The 16,254-nt window shown below is 38.1% G+C and overlaps 1 protein-coding gene across 1 annotated transcript in view; it reads left to right on the top strand.

The window, feature by feature from the left end:
* The window catches only part of LOC149168155 (Peptidyl-tRNA hydrolase II (PTH2) family protein), a 205,331-nt gene that overhangs the window by 107,033 nt on the left and 82,044 nt on the right, over nucleotides 1–16,254 (top strand). The window contains exon 3 of the mRNA XM_089426892.1: nucleotides 6,380–6,439. Coding sequence (XP_089283018.1) covers nucleotides 6,380–6,439 — 60 coding nt within the window. The remainder of the gene's footprint in view (nucleotides 1–6,379; nucleotides 6,440–16,254) is intronic.

Raw genomic sequence — 16,254 nt, forward strand, 5'->3', positions numbered from 1 at the left:
TATGAACTTTGCTCGTTGCATTGGTATTAGAGCCCATTCGACCCTTGGACGTTATCCACTGCACAATCTACCATCAAGCTTAGATTTTGAAATTATGGAGACATATTTTTAGGTATTAAGCGAGTCTCATAAATCTAAATTTGAACTGTTGAGTGAAATTCAAGAATCATTCCAACAGATAAAAAGATCAATTACAGAATCCCTAAAGGATTTTAAAACACCAAATTTAGTACCTATAATAGAAACTAACATCAGTGTCAAGGTGGATGAGTTTGAGCCAAGTGTTTTGGCAGAGAAGTACATGACAAAAAGGGATGATCAAATTTATGATACTGATGTACTAGAATCAGTTTTACAGTCCCTTGTTAATGCGAAGCCTCAAATCTACACTCGAGATGATGCGACTGGATTGTGGAAAAAGACGCCTGCAATGTGCTCTTCGATTTCTTCTCCTTACAACGATACAAAAATCCAAGATGATGCGACTGGACTGTGGAAAAGGATGCCTGCAATGTGCTCTTCGATTTCTTCTCCTTACGACGATACAAAAATCCAACTACTAGTACCAACATCAGATGGAGAAGGTCCAGGGAATTTAATAGATAACAATGTGAGTGATGATTCCCAAACATTTGTTTCTAATGCTGAGAAATTCATCGAGCCAATACTAATAATGGTTGAAACAAATATACATACCAAAATCTTCCTGTATTGACGGTGTGATTGGTACACATTTTTTTGGAATAGGAGTAGTCTTCCACCAATCCAAAACCCTGGGAATAGTTACCGTTGAGAATTATATAGTGCCCATTTCTTTATAAAATGTTACCTTAGCATTTTCTACGCACTCAGTAGAGATACCTAGAGAGGTTGTTTTCGTGCATCTTGTACACAATTATGCACTAGTAGCATATGACCCTGCTACACTAGGTCCATCCGAATTTGCAGCTATATGTGCAATTGTTCTTTGTCCTGAATCTGTTATGCGTAGGGGTGATGTTGTATATCTTGTTGGGCTGAATCAAAGCTTATAGGTTGAATCATGCAAGTTCATTGTCACAAATCCAGTGGCTAACATTAATCTTGTTCTATCTAGTACTCCCAGTTATAGAGCTATGAACATGGAGGTTGTCCAATTGGATATAGATTTTGGCTCCAAATTTTCTGGTGTATTGGCATATGAGCATGGAAGGGTTCAGGCTTTATGAGGCAAATTCTATGTTGAGTTAAAAGGGGATGTGGAGGATTTCGTTAGAGGAATTCCTATTTATTCCATCAGTGAAGTGTTAAGAAAGATTATAACTGAAACAGAAGGTCCACAGTCTCTTCTAAATGGATTGGGCAAACCCATGCCTCTTGTCCGCTATTTAGGGGTTGAACTTTATTCAGTTTTACTTTTGAAGGCCTGTGGCTTTGGATTAACCGAGGAGTGGGCTATATTGTTAGCAAGAAAGGATCCTGCAAGATGAAAAGTGTTAATAATATACTCTTGTTTCACTAGATCATGGGCCCAAGGTACATTGCAACAAAAGGACATGCTATTAGCCATAGATGGGGAACTGATTACTAGTTATCGTGATATTAAGGATGCTTGCCAATGTCTGGATGGGTGCCAAAATTAGAAAGGAAATTTGAGGATGAAAATTTTACGCCATGGTGTGGAATTGGAGCTTCTTGTGGGCACTAATGTGAGAGATGGGTTTGTAATTGTTACCGCTCAAACTAGCAGGGGTCCTAAAAGGGGATCCTTGAATGGCTACTACTAGGCTAGGGGCAACAAATGGAGCAATAGCCCACTGTCACCTCAGCTAAGGCTCCTTGCTCTTTACGGACTTTCACCTATGGGAGGAGAACCGTTATGCTGAAGATCACTAAATGGATAGACCAATGATAGGGTGAGGGGTGATCCTAGAAGCCTATTCACACTAGAGGCTCAAATATGTGGCTTGTTTGCTTTGGAGGCAAGGTTTAAAGCTCTCAAGGAAGGGCTTAAGGGGAATTTCAAGGTTTAGGTTTAGGGTATGTATCTTATAATGGAGGTTCCTAGGCCTCGAAATTCTTGTGAAAGCTTAGATTCCTAGTGATCCTTGAAGGATTACCCTTAATAGTGTATGGGATGACATGGGACCAAGTGGACCCAGGGGTTAGGTCAAGGGGGTAGGGTTTAGAAACCAATGATATGATTGACCTATTCCAGAGGGGGAAAGGGAACAAAGAAAGAATTTTAATGCCAGACAATGTGAGGGTCCCAATGAGGCTTCTAGCCTAAGGAAACCAAGGGCAAGATTGAATCTCGAGGCTAGGGATTGAGATATCTCAAAATCCCATTGTCGAAATTTCTTCAAAATTGGAGGGCACCTAGAAGACACACCAATGCAGTAGGGGCCAAGAGATAGAACCTTTTTTATGGGTGGTTTGCAAGATAAATGATGCCCTAGTAGACCTAATGGGCTAGGCCTAGAAAAGTAGAGGGAGTTGGACGAGAAAGGTTTAAGATGATCACTTTTGGGTGGACGAGTGCCTAAACCTTTGGGGAGAAATGGAGTCAGGTAGAATTATGACTATGGACCTTCAAATTTTCTAGGCCAAGGAAGCCTAAAAGACAACTTTGCTTCGCACTAGGGCAACAACAAAAGCAACTTCAAAGACTTTATACTTCGTTTTGCAAGATAAATGGCTTATCAAGATGAATTTCCGTAATGAAACATCCCTAGGAACATTCATTTACTATACATGGGCCACACATAAAGCATTCACTATCCAGAAACAAGTTTTCCACAACTTGGCATAAGAGATGCAACAAATAAGCCCTAGTATAGCGAAATCCCAACAACGATGTATGTGACAAAATTAGAAAGAAAGAATAGCGTTAAAATGTACTTACATGTATAAGAATATATTCAACCATCTAAAAATTTGCCATCAAGCAGCTCCAAGACATATGAAAATTATCCAAACATCAAAATTCATTCCATGCTCCAAAAATTCGTCCTCTAAGAGGGATAGCGAAAATCTCTAAAGAGATACAAGTTCCAAATCCAAGTGATGATGCTAAAATGAATCCTGATCACTTATATTTATACACTTCTAATGAGTTCGATTTAGCTACTTGGGCCTACATTAACCCCTAAAATAAAATAATGTGCAAAACAACTAACTTTTGGTGACAAACCCACTAAACTAGCTCATAAACAAAAGAATAAGCCTCTCAAGAGGTTGAATGATCAATAATACATGTCGTTGGGCCTTCTAAGAAGCTTGATGAAGTCCATAAGTGCCATAATGATGAATAGGACTCCCAAAAGTAGTGGACAAGGGGTTGGCCCCTTGTTCTCCAAATAATAAACCCGTGGTGCTCCCAATGGGTGTGAGGGCACACAAGTAACCTCATGGGTCTCCAAGTAGATCGAAGATGCTTGTAGACCATCTATAAGGGCTTACATGATGGTGTAAGTGCTTCCACATCAACATACAAGTCCTGGGTCATCTGCGAAGTGTATGGTACAACTGCAGGGCTGACTGGGCATGGTGAACTAGGTGCATCTTCCTCGTCCAATAGGTGAATCTCGTGCAATCTTTGAACACCTCAGGGGATCCATGGAGTGTTGTCTACTGCTATGGAGGCCCATGGCTCTCAACACACACCCTACATGTGCCAATGTAGCCCTTTGGAGGGTTAGGACCCCGTATAGGGAGACCAAACCCAAAATGGAGACCATCTGCAATCTTGCATAAGATCCAATGTGTCCCCTAGCCTTCTAGTACAACAAGTCATCAAAGGAAATTGAGTTAAAGAGCTTACAAACCATGGACAACAGGTGGGCACTTCATAATGGCATGCCCTTCCATAGTGGGCTTTGGCATGTGCTAATGTCTCCAAGCTCCAAATGGGGTTAACCAAGTATCCTATTAGGTGGTTTCTACCTTTAAAGGGGATAGTATGTCCAAGGTACATCCTTCAAAGGGTGGTGGCATGTGATAAAAAGATGAATGGAGTAGGGAATGAAAAGGGGCAGCCTTGGGCCACATGCTAGGGTACAAGTGTAGCTAATAAAAGGAAGCCCATACTTGGGTATATAATGTATAGGAGGGAGCAATCGTGGTGCATGAGGCGCGCTGACCTTGATTTTTCCACTCTTCTTGATATGCCTTTTTCCTTTTATGATTTTTCTTTGACCAACTGCTCGGGGCTCAAGGGATAAGAGCATGATGTGTATGGTATAACAATGGATATTCCCTTTAAGGTAGGGTGGTTCATTGGCCACCAGGGGTTGGGACAATCATGGATTCTTGAATAATAAAGGAGGATAATCTAGGGCTTGTAGGAACCAGGGTGATGGCCATGAGAATGGGTTAGAGCTCATGCATTGGCTTTTGCACATGTGCTAAATGAGTTTGTCTTGACCATCTTTTGCATTTTGTGGTACATTTTCCTGTTGAATGTGGCCAATTGTGCTTTTACTTTTCTTTTCAGCTGCGTCAACCTCCGGGACATCATTCCAAGCCCGACCCAAGGTGTGGGCAAGGGGAGGGGGAAGGCTAACCCTATGTGGACCCAATGGAGGGATGTGGACCTAGGTGGGAGAAATGATGAATGGGGTTATAATGAGTGGAAGGGGAGTGATATATGTGGATGAGAGAGCGGGACCACGCAACCAAAATGAGGGTTTTCCATGTAGTACTATCCCTAACGCCCAAAGGTTAGTAAAAGAGATCTCACGGGACAAGGGTCCAAGGTTAACATCCAAAAGAGGTTTGGGGGACAAAAGCACAAACCTAGCCCACTCTTTTCGTCGAATCCCCCCATTAATCCATGCCAGAAGTATCCATGATAAGCAAACTACAATACTCAATTACCAAATGACAAGACATACCTTTAGGTTCGGGAGGCCCACCTTCAAACATATGATCATGACAAATGGGTGAGGGACCACATGGCTAGCTCAGGTGGTGGAGAATAGCACCACGAGCTAGTTGGTGGCTGCAAGGGGCTGCTGGCTGCCGATTGAGGACCATCTTGGAATTTCTTTTCTCCTAGGGATATCACCCACAAAGTGGTGGGTAACAAGAACCACACACCTCGTCAGTTGGTGTGGATGTGTTGTGCAGAGGCCACACCTGGCTGTTGTTGCGTTAGGTTTTTAAGGGCATGGGGTATATGTTTCAAGTCGGTTTTGTGGCAGCCCTATTCATAGATATGGACTTTATTTGTGCGAGTGCGAGGAATTCCGATTTACACTGTTAGTGAAATGCTGCACAAGATTGTACATGGAATTGCAGAAGGTCCACTAGGTTCCGGTTACTCTCCAACCATTTGTCTCTTCGGTCAAAAAGCCACTAGTCGTGACCATATGAATGCCTATGGCAACTATTGGCATATAAAGTTCGTTATAAAATAATTATAATTTAACTTTATTAAATTATAAAGTTATATTAGAATAAATTTTTATAAAGTTACTTTTAAAAAATAATAATAATTAATATTTGTATAATAATAATAAAAAAAATTGAGAGGAAATTGGATGAAGCCCAATAGTACCACTTATACTTGCTGAAATGATGGGGACTAGGTGGATCAAAAAAGAAAAAGAAAAAAATATTTGTTAGCAATTAAGCTTTGAGGACAAAGCTTTTTGAAGAGAGGGGCAATGTCATGAATATAATTTATATAAAAATAAAATAAATATAAATGGATATAAATAATAAATAATCATAATAATGATTAATTAAATAGTCATTAGTTAAATGAAAGGCATGTCTAAAGGACATGACCATTCATGAAGGTGCACCTGCCTAGGTATATAAGCGGGCCCTCATTGTAACATTCATATCCTTGTACATTCATCATCTTATCAATTATATTATTTACTATACATCTGTGTATTTTACATTTAAGTACAAACAACTACAGTGTTTGTTGCTCAAAAAATCAAGAAACATCGTCTAGGCCAAAAAATTGCTATTTCGGTATTTTATTGCAATAAAATAAGGATGTTTGCAACACTGGTTTTTTTTGCGTCTGTGATATGTTTTGTTGGCTTCTCACTATTCTCTTTTATTTTCTCCCATGGTTTTCTTATTGTAATTAGTTTAGATATATTTCTCTCAGTTTCTGTGCTGATGCACTGAGCAGTTCATCATTGTATCTAGTTAAATACTGATTCTCTTTCAGTTGCATTGACTGTCTTTGGTCACTTGCAGACATTAGTGAAATTTCAATTTGTAGTTGATTTCTCAGTAGCACTGAGTGCCTTTGTGAGAATGCCAAGTTGTAGCAATACTAAAGTCTTGTTATAAAGTGTGTAGGGGAAGTCGTTAGAGAATCAAGATGTCCTTTGCATTTCAATTTCAACCTGATTTCTGTATTTATGTTTTGCAGTCATGCTACACTAGGCTTATATAAGAAGGTCTTTTACAGGGCTCCAAAGGCTTTACAAAGGTGACTCTCTCTTTCTCTCTCTCTGTTCTTTTGTCTCTCATGTTTCTACGCTGATGCAATGTTTGAAAGACCATCTCAAATAGGGAAGGATTTTATTTCTCTACGTGTAGATTTGTTTATCATGTTCAATAACACTAAAGTTCTTAAGAGTTTCACTTGCCAATTAGCTCCTCAAAATGCTAGGAAGTATTGAAGACAGTACCTAAGGGAGGATAAATGTAAATGTCTGTTCATATATTTCTTTATGTTGTAAGAGAACAGACAAATATGTCTATTTGGAATAGCACATTACTAAAACTCAATCAAGAGTTCTTATTGTGTATTTTTATGAAATTTTTAATCAGGCTTATTTCAGAGCACTTTGCCGATGTCCTGTATCATCTCTTGTATACTTGGACAGTCTTGTATTTTGTAAATGCATGTCTAAATTTTCATGGCTTAGAACTGTAGATTTAATGTTAAAAAAGCATCTTATGCACATGCAAAAGTCATATGGGATACGTGAACTGATATGCAATAAAGGACAGGAATTGTTAAGGATGTGCTTTGGTCTTTTAGACGTGAAAATTGGAAAGTACTATGTAAAAAGGCACATGAATTATCGAGAATGAGCTTTGTTCTGTTAGACCCAGAAATTGGAAATGCTTGTAGTTTTAAAAATCTGTTATTAAGATAGGATACTGTACAGTACAAGAACATGATCTGAAAGTAGTTTATGAAATGGCCCTCTGAAGATTTTAATGGACTGGAATGGGAAGAAGAGCTATGAAAGCACCCCAGATATCTTAAAGGTTATTTCAAATTTTTAAATTTTGAGATCAGTGCAGCAATGCTCTGAAATGGCTAAAACATCCATGAAGAGGGAAATAGTTCATTTTTTGAATCTTGTGGCTATATCTGGAATAGTTCATTTTGTTTTAATAATAAATACACAGGCAAACCTGGATTAATATATGTGATAACCAAAATATGGCTCACGAACTAATAATCCAGAATATTTGGAAAATAAAAATATCCATTGAGGATAAAATAATAATATATAAGTGTATGAGAAAATTGATACGATTTACAAATGAGGGCCTCATTATAAATACTAGGCAGAAGTGCCCTTTCATTAAGAGTCATGTCTTTTAGTTGGAACATGCCCGTTCATATGTCCCTTCATTAATTATAAGTTATTATTTAATGAGTTTGTTATTATTTATATTTTTATATATTTATGTTCATAACATTGCCTTCCCCTTTAGAAATGCTTTGTCTTCAAAGCATATTTATGGAAAGGCTTGACATCATCTTTGCTTGGTTTTTAATGTTTTTACATCACTCTTTGTTCTTAGAGCCATCATCTTTGATGATACAAGACGATATGAATTTCTGAGTGCTGAGCAAAATTGTCGAACTGAAAAATGATTTAACCATCTTTTGCGGAGCGCGGCACTTCAATTATGAATTGTTGTCATGAGAGTTAATTGCACAAACATCAATAATTTTCGCAATGTAATTCAATTGTTTTTGTCTTGGATGATATCGATACATTGATTGGTTATGATGTGGATGTCAATAAGGAATTCTTGTAATATGATTTTCTTTTATCATACTTGTAGAATTTTTTTTATTTACTTTAGTTATATGTTTCTCTTCATGCACCAATATTGTTTGGTTGATCGTTGAATGTTCACTTGAAATTTCCGTTATGTATATTGCAACATCCGAGTATGCCTTTACTTTAGTTGGATTGGGAACTTTTTGAATCATAATATTAACTGGATCTATATTTGTTCCTTTTTCTTTAACTTGGATTTTTTTAATCTAAAAACTTCAATGTTTTTTCCTCGATAAGTTGTTTTAACTTGTCTTCCAGTTACTCCTTATCATTCTTAATCTTCCTAATCTTTGTAAATAGATTTTGATTGTGATTATTAGATGTGAAATTTCCTCATCTTCTGATTCATCAATTTTATTTTTTTAATGTCTAATTTCTTCATCTATTGCTGATAGTGTCTTTTGAAATTCTTTCACGATATTTTCATTTTATTGTTTTAATCTTTGATAACTCTGTTTCGTAGCCTTGGACTTCTTGACTTGTGCAAGTGATTTCTGGCTGTACTCTTTTAAGCGAGAGGTTTACTCATTTTTATTCATGATAAGTTTGTTAAATTCTTTTCGCATATTTGATATTTATTTTTAGTTTTCCCAAATAATCACCTTTGATATATCTTTAAGGTCTTTTGATGAAGGTACTATTAAATCTGACTTCCTTGTAATGCCCTGAAGTGTTACCTTCTTCTTTTAGGGAAAAGTCACAAACGTTTTCTTTGTGTCTAATATGAAGGAACCCAATGTTCGGAACCATGGTAACTTAATAATTATGTCACTCTCCTCCTTAAACATAGTTGTAGCACTGAATTGAGATATACATTCATAATAATCAATTATCACTTGCAAGTCCTTGATTTCATATTGTCTCTTGCAAAAAAATATTTTATTTTTCATCTATATCTGGCTTTGGAAATGATAATTGATTTGCCAAAGCAATATAATGTAATTTTCTCTATGATTGTTAAAATTGGCAACTAGGGCCAAACACCATGTGGGTCTTCTTATTTATGGCAGCTGATATTTTTCTTGGATTCCTCTCGTCAAGAGGTGTAGGATTGATCTAAAGATCATTTGATTCTGTCATGTATTCATGGAGATATGAATTTATTTGTGTTATGCGACAATTCGTCAAGGTCGGCTAGCAACCAAATTGCCCCCATCTATCCTCAACGTTTTACTATAAAAAGATGTGGCTTAAGATGGGAGGAGAGATCTTAAGATGTTACGCTGCCCTAGAGGATGCCCTAGACCCTAACACTGTCATGGAGGAGACACAACTTCTTATACACTGCCAAGGAGAGCCCTAATCACAGTCAAGGAGAAGCCCTAGACGTGGAGGTGAAAGGGTTTTCTAAAGAGACCTACGCTGCCCTAAATGCAGTCATGGAAACACAACAAGGAGTGGCTAAAACACAGGTCTATAACAGACCCTAAGACGCTGTCCTTAAATGCCCTAACGCTGCCCTAAACGCAGTCATGGTGAAGAGACCTTAACGCTGTCTATAAGAGACCTATACGCTGCCTTATCTCAGCCCTAAAGGAGATCCCTAATACGTTGTCCTAGGCCGCAGTCAATAAGGGGTTTATCTACAGCAAAAGGAGGCATTACGCAGTCCTAAGGAGAGCCCTAGTTGCAGTCCAGATTCGCTCTAACTGCTGGGCTTATTCCACACTAGAAGCTGCCCTACATCCGCAATTGAAGAAGGCTTCAAGCATGCCCTAGCCACAGTCATGGAGGAAGCTGAATGATGCCTAATCTGTTTGGACAGGGACAGAGTCAAAGGAAGGTCTGGAAGTGACTTGAATGACATGGTGAAGAGTGCTGAAGGGTATGCATTGAAGTCTGTCCTGCAAGGCGTGTTTGGACAACATATGTTAGGACTGTGTTGACAATAAATGCAAGAGCATTATTGTTGTATCACTGTGTTGAAGACCTTGGTACAATGACCTTTGAAGCAGCAAAAGGGGACTGTTAGAGGACAGTTAATATAGGCCCTTTGTTCAGTGACCTTGGTGGAGCTTCGTCATTGATGAGCTGATCATGTAAGAGAATATGAAGGGGCAGACTCACTTGTGAGCAACAGAGGTTTATGATGCTAACTGAAGACTGTGTGTTAGGCCACAGGCCATAACACCACAGTCAATATCGTATGGGTATGAGGGCTTATATATGCCCACATCTTCAGCTATCCTAGGAGCTGTCTTATGAGACATTCTGCTGTGATCTCAGGCCATCATGATGACTATTAGAGGGCTGTATGGTGCTGTTCCAATATGAGATGGACAGAGATATAATCATGGGTTCATTGAGGATTAGACAGCTAGCTAGGTGCAGCATGGTGTTGAGATGCCAAATTATGGATGCAGCGTGGTTGGATGCAACATGGTGATGGAATCACCTTAGAAGAATGTTTGCCTTCACTCGAGTTCAGAACTGCAGTCCATGTCCTCAGATCTGCAACCTCTTTATGTCATCTTCGTGGTGAAGATCTTTGCTCTTATTTTGATAAGTCAAAGTGTTGACTTCTGATGTGTATGTTTTATCTCTCTCTGCTGAACTATTGAAGAATATAAGAAGAATTGATCAAGGGTTTCCAAACATTGGGGTTTGTCCGTGGCTGGCGCCACATCTTGTGTCCACTTGTTTTGGCTTGTTTTCTGCGATTTATGTTTATGTTCTATCTGCACTTTACTATCATGCTGATGTGATTGCTAATCTGAATACTGTCATTTTGCTAATATGAAAAATTGAAGTAAATTGCTTTAAGCATAAAACATACCCAAAATTAACAATGATTCATGTTGATAATTATATTAATTTATTTTCCTTGAATACTCTGTTGAAAAGTGTAACTAGGTTCAGTCTTCATAATGACATATGTAATTGTGATGTTATGTAATTGATGTAAAGAAGAAAAATAATATTATTTTGTAGTACTTGAATCATGGGTTTCATGATCAAGGAATTTTATTTTAGTTAAGGTTCCATTGTGAACCTTTAGGTTTTGTCATCAAGTCATAAAAGTCAAATTGAGTCAATGTCATGTATGAAGGACCCTTCTTGGGCATGTTACAATTTTTTATGAGTCATTGAAAGGGTCTAAAGACCCTCGAAGCCCAAGCTCAAGCACCTTCTTCAAGCCGGTCTTAAATGAAGCAATGGAACTCAACCAAAAGACATGTCGGCTAAGATCATTATCAAGTTGGCTTATTTGATGGCCTAATCATTATACATAGGGCAACTCGGCCTCCACTTGAAGTCAAATTTTCGGTCAAGCATAGAAGACAGAAAAAGTGCGAAGATCACAAGGAAGGAAGCCTAAGCGAAGGAAAGAAAGACCATTAGCGAGGTTATTTCAGATCTGTTTTAGGGTTGAATCTCTCCACATGCGCGAAGTAGAGATGTAATCTGTTGCAGAAGAATCTGAAGTATTATAGTCCCATTGGAAGGTCAAGTCAAGGAGGAAACTAAGGTGTATCTCAAGCCGAGTTGCCAAGGAAGCAACCTCCACCCAAAGTGAAGGGAATCAAGTTTCCAAAGCTGATCAATCACACATGCTAGGGTTTCTGAAGGAGGTTGAGAATTGCAGGAAGCCGAAATCTAAGTAATAGCCCAGAATGAAAGAAGAGTTAGCAGTTTGAACATCATTGACTCAAGGAAGGAGGGGGTCAAGCTAAGAAGCCTCGTGACTTGGTCTTGGAGTGGCAACTAGGTCAAGGGTCTTGGTCTTGGTATTCGTTAATTGAAGTCCCTATAAGAAGAAGAATTCATTTGGGTTTTCCTCTCAAGTGGGAGAGGTTTTGGCCCTGGCTGATAGCCTACATTCTGTATCTCGTCTCTTTATTGTTTATGCTTTGGTAGCTGTTTGATGAAGAAGAACACTATAATAATCTAACTAAAGAGAAGATCCTAATCTATTGAAGTAAAAAGCATTCACAAGCAGTTATCAAGAATAGAGAAATCACCTAATCTTGATGCCCTAGATTTCTCAACATGGTATTAGAGCTAAGGTGACAAAGTCAAGAAACGCATCTTATCAACGAACTCAAGGATCAAATCTCGAGGAAGGCATCAAAGCAAATTTAGAAGTCAAGATCTACAAGGAAGTGACAAAACCCTAATTGAAGAAAAGGTCTACATCAAAATGAAGTCTTGGGAACCTCCATTCATCATCAAAAGACCACAAAGACCCTCATTAAGTTAAAGAGATCTTTGAATCAAAGTAGCTTGAAGTTTATTCATCCAAAAGAAGCACTTCAAGATCAAGATCACATCATCATCTTGAAAAAAGTAAAAACCCTAGATTAATCAAAGAAGCATTTTGGGATCCACTCTCAATCATTTTGGAGGTGAAGTATCTTAAAGACTATTCATCTAAAGGAAGCTAGATCAAAAGGCGTTGTCATCATCAAAAGTGAAATCTCCTTTTATTGAAGCAAGGATTTCATTTGGAAGAAGATCATCCAAAAGGCATTAATACATCTTCATCAATCATCATCATCAAAGGGATCAAGTTGAAGATTTCATCTTCACTTGACAAGTAAGTACCTTTTCTTCTATAATCTAATCTAGTAAAATGACTTCATTTTGCAAGGAGATCTATAAGCTGGTTGGGTCATCGAACTTCCTTGCATGGAAAAGGAGGATAGACATAGTCCTCGAAGAAAATGAAGTCATTGATCATGTCAATGGAAAAGTCTCCAAACCATCCGAAGGTCAAGCACTATCTGAATACATGGAAAGGGATCTAAGGGCTCAAGAGATTCTTATGGAGTCTGTCAAAGATCCCCTCATTCCCTATATAGCAGAGCTGGAGACATCAAAAGAGATATATGATAAGCTGGTAGAACTATTCTTTGAAAGTGCGATAAGAAAGGTCATATCACTTAGATCTGATCTATTCAAATTGAAGGTATCAAAGGATGAAGGGATATCTACATGTCTCTCAAAAGCATCTCAAATAAGAACTCAACTGCAAGATCTAGGAGAGATGATATCTGATAAAGAAATGGTCTCCATTGTTCTAAATGCATTAATTGATGAACAAGGTAACCTCGTATCAAATTCCCGTAAGGAGAAGAATGCTATCCCATTCAACAACTTGTGGTTTCTATGCAAGATAGAAGAAGACAAGTTGAAGGCAAAAAGTGATGAAGGACCAAGTGAAAGGGGTCAAGCATTTACTAAAAGGAAAGAGAAGCTCGGGAAGCATATTTCTAAAAAAAACTTAGCTAAGATTCAATGCTATGGGTGTCAAGAATATGGGCATTACAAGAGAGATTCTCCTAAGATCAAGAAAGACAATATTGAAAGAGGAAGAGAAGAAGACCATATCATCGAAGAAGTGGAGGAAGCTGAAAAGAAGAAGCCCAAGAAAGAGGAAGTAAGAGATCTCTACTACGACTGAGATAGTCTTCCTCACCTAAGTTCTTTTCAAGTTCCTAAGTCTTCTGTTGTAAGATATGGCTATCATGATTCACTAAGAAAAATGATGGGATGCAACATGGCTTCATAGAAGCATTGAAAGCAAGAGCTCGTGACATCATCATAGAGAAGCATGAAAGATGGTTAAAGCATGGTAGTCAACTATGGAAGGATATAGCTCTTGGGAAACCTCATTGGAAGCATAAGTGGCACCTATGGAAAGGAGAAAAGGTCATCTAGTACAAGGCTCATCACACATCTGTCAAAAGGAAACATTTGCTGGATGAGGATACTTTTGATCCTCAAGATTCTTCGATGGAATCTTCATCTAAAGGTTCACCGATCAAGAGGGGAAGTGAGTGTTTCATCAAGAGATCCAACTTGTGGAATTCATGGGATGATGGTATGATGACAAAAGAGGTGAAGCAGATAAAGGGATTGAAGTTCCTTCATTCAAGGAAGCTGCTAAAGGAAGTTTGGATGACCTAAAGGACAATTAGGTATGTATGCTTGTGTTCGAAATTATAGAGTCATGTCATATGGTTGCAGGTAAACATGGATAAATGCTCTATCTTGAGAGCATGATCAAAAGAAAGTATCTCCTCCTTTGAAAAGGATGTAGGAAGGCATGAATCACACATTGTCTAGATGAAATCAACATAATATGTCCTCATATGAAATATGAGGTGGTTGACCATGATTGGAGGAATTTTGATTAAAAGTTCTTGGGAAGAAAATGTGTGAAGAAAGAAGGAAAGAGATCGTGGAATGTGTAACCATGAAAAGGGCAATCAACATCTGAGGCAGGGAAAATTTTAGGGGCTAATATTCGCAAGTGGGCTAATTTTCCATGCTTTTTGCAAAAAATGATTCGTCAATTTTCATTTTTTCTACAAATTGTTTGCCATATTTTTATAGTATAAAATTGTTTAACCTTAAAGATCGCCAAAATTTTATAGATACTATACAAAAACTCATTATAAATTTGAATATTTTTACAAATATATCACCAAATATATTTTATAGTTTACACATTAGAGACTAGTAAGATTTGCCAAGTTTTCTAAACTTTGAGATAATTTCCATCCTTAAAATTTTCCCTAATTTTCGAGGACTAATAAGAGATTTGACTAGGCTATCTCCATGAAAGATATGAAGAATTTGATGGAGTCTGAAAAAGAAAGAGACCCTTGACAATATATATCTTTGGGAGATATGTCAATGTGTATGCAGGATGTTGATGCAAACTAGAAGATGTCATGATGAAAGACCATCACAAAGGTAATTTTGATTTAAGTGTTCATTTCTTATTTTTGAACAAATATCTATATGGGCTTATGTAGGTTTGCCAAGGGAAGAACTATGGATGTCTTCCACCACTGTTGACCATGTAGCAGGAAGGAAGTTCATTCAGGAAACATGGCATGAAAGAAGGCATCATGGCATGAAGAAAGCCTAGATATGGATTGATAGATCACTTTCTGATGATGACATGACTGACTCATGAATGAAAGTGATGGATGGTCTGTGCCCTACAAAGAAGTCCCAAAACATAAAGACTCCTGAATAAAGAAAAGAAGTTCGTGACATCGTGTGAAGGGTTTCTTCAAGCGGTTGGTTGTCCCGTCATCTCCACCTAAGGAGCTGCTGTAGGTCCCTAATTAAGAGGGAGCCTGGAAAAAAGTTTCTTACTTGTTAGAAACTTGGAAGAAAAATTTCTAAGCCAAGAGGAAGCTTAGGTACATTCCTTTCGTAGGAACGAGTACATTCCTTTATTGGAATAGGTATTTCCTCCCTAATTAAGAGGGGGAGATAGACACGTCATTCTTGTCTTCACTTGGGAAGACAAAATGGAGGATTGGGTGAACATCTGGCATCCGATGCTCTTTGAAGATGAGTTAGGGCATCCAAGAGAAGAGTAGTCGTAGAGGACCGATATTCTTTGAGGACTTAGGAATCCAAGATAAGAATAGTCCTGGTGGAACACACCCTTGGAACCCGGGTGGGGTTTGTTCTAAGAGAGACAATGATGAGGGTGTCTATACATCATTGGTCTCGCTAGTTTTGAGCTCAGATCTTATGGAGAGATAGAGTTGTTAGTCAAGGCTTTGCTATGTAACAATGCTGGTTGATATGATGCTAAACAAATAGGTTACCAATCTGACTCTTCTTATGAGAATTCTTCAGATTGAGAATGACCAAGTACCATTATGAATACCTCTCTTGTTAAGAGGGAGTGTTGAAAAGTGTAACTAGGTTCGGTCTTCATAATGATATATGTAATTGTGATTTTATGTAATTGATGTAAAGAAGGAAAATAAAATTATTTTGTAGTACTTGAATCATGGGTTTCATGACCAAAGAATTTTATTTTAGTTAAGGTTCCCATTGTGAACCTTTAGGTTTTGTCATCAAGTCATAAAAGTCAAGTTGAGTCAATGTCATGTATGAAGGACCCTTCTTGGGCATGTTACATTTTTGTATGAGTCATTGAAAGAGTCTAAAGACCCTCCAAGACCAAGCTCAAGCACCTTCTTCAAGTTGGCCTTAAACGAAGCAATGGAACTCCACCAAAAGACATGTCGGCCTAGATCATTGACAAGTTGGCTTATTTGATGGGCTAATCACTATATATAGGGCAACTCGGCCTCCACTTGAAGCCAAATTTTCGGTCAAGCATAGAAGACAGAAAAAGTGCGAAGATCACAAGGAAGGAAGCCTAGAATCAAGCGAAGGAAAGAAAGACCATCAACGAGGTTATTTCAGATTTGTTTTATGGCTGAATCTTTCC

The sequence above is a fragment of the Pinus tabuliformis genome, chromosome 4_2 (assembly GCF_031772625.1).
Source record: "Pinus tabuliformis cultivar Carrire ecotype Pingquan chromosome 4_2, CPIR1, whole genome shotgun sequence".
Taxonomy (NCBI): Eukaryota; Viridiplantae; Streptophyta; class Pinopsida; order Pinales; family Pinaceae; genus Pinus; species Pinus tabuliformis.